Source organism: Erythrolamprus reginae, chromosome 9 (assembly GCF_031021105.1).
Source record: "Erythrolamprus reginae isolate rEryReg1 chromosome 9, rEryReg1.hap1, whole genome shotgun sequence".
Classification (NCBI taxonomy): Eukaryota; Metazoa; Chordata; class Lepidosauria; order Squamata; family Dipsadidae; genus Erythrolamprus; species Erythrolamprus reginae.
Window position 1 is genome coordinate 57,919,560 of NC_091958.1, and position 7,056 is coordinate 57,926,615.

The 7,056-nt window shown below is 55.2% G+C and overlaps 1 protein-coding gene across 3 annotated transcripts; it reads right to left on the reverse strand.

Moving 5' to 3' along the window:
* Positions 1 to 56: 56 nt before the first annotated feature.
* DNAJA3 (DnaJ heat shock protein family (Hsp40) member A3) lies at positions 57 to 6,929 on the reverse strand. 3 transcript variants are annotated; one of them, XM_070761540.1, is made up of 12 exons: positions 6,800 to 6,929; positions 5,635 to 5,786; positions 4,782 to 4,865; positions 4,495 to 4,701; positions 3,477 to 3,629; positions 3,074 to 3,221; positions 2,808 to 2,872; positions 2,599 to 2,727; positions 2,061 to 2,176; positions 1,776 to 1,873; positions 836 to 957; positions 57 to 336 (listed from the first exon to the last, which is right to left on the reverse strand). In XM_070761540.1, exons 1-11 carry the CDS (start codon positions 6,891 to 6,893, stop codon positions 851 to 853), a joined length of 1,353 nt encoding a protein of 450 aa, XP_070617641.1. In that variant the 5' UTR covers positions 6,894 to 6,929; the 3' UTR covers positions 57 to 336; positions 836 to 850. The 3 variants fall into 3 exon arrangements, with proteins under 3 accessions (XP_070617641.1, XP_070617642.1, XP_070617640.1); XM_070761541.1 differs by lacking the exon at positions 6,800 to 6,929 and adding an exon at positions 5,935 to 6,191; XM_070761539.1 differs by lacking the exons at positions 836 to 957; positions 6,800 to 6,929 and adding an exon at positions 5,935 to 6,163.
* Positions 6,930 to 7,056: the final 127 nt, after the last annotated feature.

Genomic DNA, 7,056 nt, shown 5'->3' on the forward strand with positions numbered 1-7,056 from the left:
GAGGCGCAGGGAGGCGTTGGGGGCCCTCCGGGGGAAGCTGGAGAGAGGACTCGGCACTCGGCACAAGGGAGACTTTATTTCTGCTCCTCAGGAACCCGCCCGCCCACCCCCCAGCAGTCTGCTCTGTCCAGAGAAACAAGTCCAGGGAGGCCAAGGGCTGCCTCTCGCCACTCCCCCCCCCCCCCCCGGTCCATCATGCTGCAGTCGTTCACATCTGGAGGGAGGCCTTCTTCCTTCAGGGGAGCTTCAGCGAGGTCCGTCCTCAGTCCCACAGCCTGGCCTCCCGCCTTCCAGACTGTTGCTGCCCCTTCATCTAGTTTCCAGTGGAACGTTTACCTGGAGCCCAAAGAAAGAGGGACGCCTGTGAGCTGCCCGAAGACTGCACCCCTCCAGTCCCCCAATCTCTCAACAGCCAAGCCAGGAGTCCAGTGCCCCCAACCCCCAAAGTCACTTTTAAGGCTCTGGATTTGCGGCAGTGTTTTGGGGAGGACTCATAGATGGAAGCCCTGAGGAAGGCTTAACGGAACACAGCAATACAATCTTCTGCACGGGTAGTAGGGGTCACTAGTGCAACTAACACCAGGGGGCGCTCGGCTGCTGCCCTGGGAGTGCTGGGGGCAAGAGGAAGCAGCTTGGGGGCGCAGGAAAAGGCCCAGAGGCACCAGGCCGTCTGTCCAGTCCCCAGGAAGGAAGGTTTATAATTTATAATCCAATTAATAAATAAACGTTTCTCTCGGGAGGTTTTCCCTACAGCTTCATCCTCCCTCCTTCCCCCATTTCTGCAAACAGCGACCACAGAGACCTGTGCATGGAGAGACCACGAGAGGCTTCCTACCTCTGGCGCAGCTAATCAGAAGCTAAACATTTTCTTAAGTTTAGCTAGGAATCCCTCTGTGCCGTCCCCTGCCTCAGGCCTCTCCTCCTCGCCTGCCCCTCTGCTAGCCGTGCCCCTGCCACCTAGACACAAATAGCAGAGAGCTTGGTCAGTACATGCTATGTGAGGAGGGTCCCTGTCCTCTTCACCTCGGACCATTCCCCAGCCTTGGGGGAGGAGGAGGGGGGGTGGGGGAGTTGAAGCTGAAAAGGTGCCTCCCTTCCTCAGGCCGTGACTAGCGTCCAAGTGACAGCTCCCGTCATGCCATCTACCTGGTCAGGCTGACACTTCCTGAACCTGGCTGCCTCCTCATTAGAGTTTTATCTCTATCGCTTACCCGTTGGCCTCTCTATTCTCTCACCAATGGCGAAACTGTGATCTCCACAAAGCTGTGCATCCCAAGACAGTCAGTGTCATAGAGAAACGTCCGTATGTGACAGCAAAGCACCTCCGCTCTCCCTGGGGGACTTGCTAGACTGCCCCGAGGGTCTTGTGGTGAGCATACAATCCGTGGAAATCAGATAACTGTGTCTGGGGGGTCACTGGGGGACAGCGAAAGCACTGCAGGAAGGCCAAAAACCGCTCTGAGTTGGGGGACTCGACCTACTCCACCACCAGCCAGCCGTGCTGCACTAACGCGGCTTCAGGGGTCAGCAAAGTTCTGTGCGTTGTGGAAGCCCAGAAAACTGAGCAAAGCGCAGATGGACAAATAACCCTGTGAGGCCAACGCCAGTAAGAGTGACCTTTTCCTGCCTAAGGAGAAATTGTGGCGCTATCCGAGTAGAAGGCCGTGCCTTTCAGAATTCCACCACGGTCACCATCATTCAAGGCCGGAGCCGGCAGTTCAACTTCAACCAAAGATGACCTGTGCAGCCAAGATCCGACCGCTCAACAGCCTCACCCGTGGTTGTGCTGGAGATGCCATTCACGGTCCCTTCGACATCAGTTTCATCCTCAGCGTAGCTCTGCATCAAGGCTCGCTGGCGGTCAGTCAGCCTCCTGCAGCCGAGGCAGAGAAGGGGCAATAGGACAGGTCAATGGAGGGCTCTGGGGGAAGGTCAGTCTCTCTGGCCGCGGGGATTTTGCAAAAGCCACAGACTCACACACTCCTCCTCCTCCCTGCTTTTCATGCCACTAGTGACCTCCTCTACCCTGTCCCTAAGAAAGGCCCAGTCCTCTCACTTACTTGGGGACTTTGACTTTGATATGAATGTAGTGATCTCCGTAACCGTAGCTGTTCACCCTTGGAATCCCCTTCCCACTCATCCGAATCCTCTGGTCAGCCTGGATGCCGGGGGGGATCTAGAAAAGCACGGGGGGGGGATTAAAGCTGTTTTTCACTCAATGCTCCTGAACTAAGAGTATCTCGTAAATGGGAAAATTAGCCACTGGTGCCAAAGCTCTCGTGGGACTGGACATTCCAGGATTTAACTCCGTGGGCTCTACACAGAACATCACAAAAAGTGTCAATTTTCTCCTGAAGCAAAATGGGGGCAACTGAAAATACCAGCGGAGCAGTAAATGGCCGCAGCCGCGGCTGCAGAACAGAAGGGCCAACCTGATCCTTTCCATGCAAGAGCCCAGACAGACCCCTCCCACGGGAAAAGAGGCGCCGCTTTCTGTGGGGAAGGGTAACACCCCCCTCGTGTTTCTTGGGCCTCTAATGACCGGTGAGCCACAGAAGAGCCACTTCTCTCATTCTGCGCTTGTGGCAGGGGACGTACCAGAACGTTGATGGTCTCATACAGGCCGGGTGACCTTGCTGCCCCTCCAAGAACAGCTTGCGCTATGGAGATGAAGAGGTCCGAGTGGATGTCTGCACCGTCTCTCCGGAACACGGGACTTTTCTGGACCTGGAACCGGGGACAGTGCACGGACTCAGCAAGGGCTCTGGGCACAGCACCACAAGGGGAAGCTGCAGGTGGCCACCTACCCTGAAGGTAATGAAAATCTCTTTCCTTCCGACAGGCATCCGAACCGTCTGCCCATCCTCCACACCTAGATCCAAGCAAAGGCACCCGGGGTTACCTCCCATCCGGCACCTGACTTGGAGGCTGGAGACACTGGGGTCGCATTCCTACTGTTTGGAGCTGCCCAGCTCTAATTTCTGGACGGGCCTCCCTCCCTCCCTCCCTGTTGTTTCCCTTCAGAAGAGCAGGCATTACGCTGCCCTAGGGGCATTCGGCCGTGTATACGTACCCGCTGGGACCGGGACCATCACTGTCTTCTTCTGCTTGGTTTGGCCAGAGCCACGACAAATCACACACGGGTTAGTTACAACTGAGCCCCGCCCACCACACCGGCGACATGTCGAACGCATGACAAATGGGCCTGTGTTGATTGTCTCCTGCCCAAGAGAAGAGACAAGGGAGGTGAGGGGCCAGGCAACTTCACCTCTGTGTTGTACTGGCCTCCCCAGCGCCTGCCCAGGAGTTCCACCAAAGCCTCCAAGCAGGAAGGGGGGGGAATTGGACCACAGCCAGCACATCACCCTTTGGGCTCATAACCGTCTGAAGCAAGGAATCGGCTTTCTTCTTCTAAAGCGCCAAGGTGCCCAGTCGTTCCCTGCACCAAAGCTTGCCCACACCTGCCCTGCCCTTACTGTGCCAGTCCCGTTGCAGTAGGAGCAATGCACCACTCTGGTGCCCGGTTCATGCCCTCTGCCATCACAGCGCTGGCAGGTGTCATTGATCTGCACCATGATCTCCTTGTTGACGCCCTTTGCCGCCTGGCTGAACGTCAGATCCATGACGTACTGCAGAAGAGAAAAATATTCAGTATTTGTTGCTCACAATTCCAAGTCAACATTTTGCATACCATGCAGAACAAAAGGAAGAATACAGATCTGTCCAGATTGAGAAAAACGTTTCAGAAAATTAATTATATTTATGAACAGAGAGAAGGCCGTTCTGGTGCAGTGATTAAGGCACAGAGCTAAACACTGGGGGGGTGGGGGGGTGGGGTGGGGGGTGTCGCAAATTGCAATCCTGCCGTGGGCACAGAAACAGCTGGCAACTTTCACCCAGCCCTTCTCTCTCAGCTCTAGGACGAAGGCAAAGAAAATCTTGCCAAGAAAACTGCAGGGACAAGTCCTGGCAATCACCAGAAGTCAACATGTTGATACAAAGCAAACCAACCAACCAACCAACCAAAAAGACCAACACAAATCAAATTTGCTAATCATAATTCAAAAATCTAATTTGTAACATACTTCTTCACAGTATTTTCTCTTGGAAACCCATCTTTGTTAACAGATTTCTGCAATATTGTTTCCCTCTTAAAAATCTAAATATAAAAAAAGATAACTACTGAATTTGAATACAAATAATGTTCAGTTTAGCCATGATTGTGGGCAAAGTTGTAATTGTTAAATGCACCTTCAATTTTCCCCCTCCCTGTTAAGACAGCAAAACCTCAATTTGAGTGATCATGGAGGAGTTAATTTATTTATTAATTGTGAATATCTGGTAGTTCCTAAAGATTGATCATTTACATAGGATTATTCATTCATTCATTCATTCGTTCGTTCGTTCGTTCGTTCAACTTATATGCAGGAGGAAGGAAAGCCCTAAGGGACTTTACACACCATTGCAGTGGCCTGGGCTGCAATTCATCTTTACCTCCTGGGGCTGGTCAAAGACAGTGCTAAAGTCTCCAAAAGGAGACTGCGAGAATTCCCCAAAGATCTTCCTGAACAGCTCCTCAGGGTCAATAGTTGGGCCAGTGTGCCTGTACTGCTGCCCGGAACCTGCCGAGCCAGAGCCAAAGCCAAAGTCCGTTGTACCATAGGTGTCATACTGCTTCCGCTTTACTTCATCTCCCAAGACCTGCCAATGATACAAGAGCTCAGTCATGGGGGCGGCAGTTCCCAAGTCATGGATGGTAAAAGGGAGAGCAAGTACGCTACCTCATAGGCCTCAGCCAACTGAGAAAACTTTTCCTTAGCTTTAGGGTCATCTTTATTGGTGTCAGGGTGATACTTCTTGGCAAGCTAAGCAAAGGAACAAAAACACAAAAGTAAAAATAGTGGACAAGAGATTGTCATTCCTGTGCATGTGTTCAGAATTCATGCCATGAATTTTAAATCACCTATACTGAACTGTTAAAATAGCTTTTATATTCTGGGATATTTCTGCCTGTGTAGTATTTAAGATTTCATTTCTACCACAGATCATAATCATATACACAGAGCACAGCACGTTTGTAGTGTTCAGAATCCTCAGATGGCCTTGAAAAAGCCGAATTGAACAAAATAAGGTTTAAAGCAACAGGATAAATCTATGTGGTCTTTATCAGCAATAGTAGCCAAAGAATAAAACAGTAGCCTTGCTGGATCAGAGACAGTTCTTCCTATTCTAGCAATTATCCCGCAAGTAGCTCTGGGGATTATGCCCACCCACGAGGTCAGCCTCCTCTTTTCCGTGGGTTCTGCAGCAAACACTTAGGCCTGGGAACGTCAGAATCATCCAATATAGTATAGGCTTATGACAAATCTCAGTCCAAATGGGAGGTTGCTGTTTATTTCACCACTCCTTTGGTTTTTAGTATATGGAGTAAACAGAAATAGAAAGGAAACCAGCTTTTAAGCAATTATTATTATTTCTGCATATCAATCATTATTTAAGCAATTGTTATTCAGCACTTATTTTAAGCCAAGGATTCAGGCAGGGTTGAGAAGGCCTAGGACACAATGCCAGCCCTAAAGGGGGAGAGGGAAAAGACGCTTCAGGCCCTGCATCCCCTCGGAGAAGCGGCCCTGCCTGGTAATAGGCCTTCTTGATCTCCTTCTGGCTGGCCGAGCGAGGCACTCCCAGGATCTGGTAATAATCCTCTTTGCGGCTGCTGCTGCTGCTGCTGCTGGAGGGGCTGGTGTGGATCGAGGCCGCCCAGACGAGAGGAAGCGGTCGGGTCCCTGCGCAAAGCCAAGCAGAGGGTCAGGCCGGCCTCCAGGGAAGGGCGGAGGCGCAGCGGCCGAGGCCGGCGAGAGGGGGTGCGGGGAGTGGCGCTCCGCTCGTCCTCAGAGACGCGCTTGTCGTTCCCGGGGCTGCCCGGCCTCTTACCGGAGCGGTGTCCCATCCGCGGCGCCAGGGCCGCGCGGGAGGCGACTGGGGCCACGCTGCGCCAGCGGGCAAGCGACAACACCAGCGCCAGGCGCCGCGGCTCCCCGCCGCCCGCCCGGCAGCTCCCGGCAGCGGTTGCCGCCTCCGCCAGCCAGCGTGAGACGCAACCGGCCGCCATCTTGCCTTGCTCGGTCGCAGTGCGCGTGCGCCCCTCGGCCGGTAACCCGGGAGTCCGACTGCGCAAGCGTACCGCTACGTGATGGGGGGCGCAGGTGACCTTTCTCAGAGGTCAATCCTGCCGTGGCGAAGCTCGGGCTGCTCCTGGGTCCTAGTTCCCGCTCTCGCCAGGCTCAAGGCTGCTTATCCGGAACACACACACGCACACACGCACACACCGCCTCGCCCGCAGGAGCAGAGCCGGAGACCCCCCCCCACACACACACACACTTCGGGGGGGGGGCGGTGCCCGGGACAGCTGCAGGGGCCGCGCGACGGGGCGGAGAGTCCCGCCTGGCGAGCTTGGGGCGCTCCTGTGGCGAGGGGGGGGCGGGGGAAGAGCCGCAGGGGGGACGGGGGGGGCTTCATCTCATTGATGCCTTTTGTCAAGCGGGCGCGCGGTGACAGGCGCCAGAGACCCCGGACTGTCAGTGTATCTGCCCTCCGAGCGCGGTTGGGATGAAGGGGGGGGGGTCCGCGGGGGGAAGCCTGGGGGTGAAAGTTGGGGGGACAGGTGATGCAGTCCAGGCACCGGCCGCTCTGTGGCTGAAGTCCCGCTCTCTGCCGCTGAGTTTGGGGCAGTTTACACGGGCTGGTAGCGATGCTGGGCTCGTGTGTTGTTGCAGTTGAAGCCGAAGTAGCCACTGACCGGGAGCAGCAGACAATGTCATGGTGGGTGGGATGCGCGGGGCCCGTTCCAGGCAGAGGAGCCGAGTCCGGGAATCCGCGCCATGGGACCACATGACCCAAGAAGCGGCCGCGCGAGGCCCCCGTTGGGCTCCAAGGCGCCGCCCCGAGGACCCTCAGGCAGCCCGGCCATTGGGCTCCCCGCCGCGGCCCGCGAGCCGCTCCCGGAGTCCCGCAGCCCGCCCATCGCCAGCCGGGAGCTGCTCGGGAGGGCAAGGC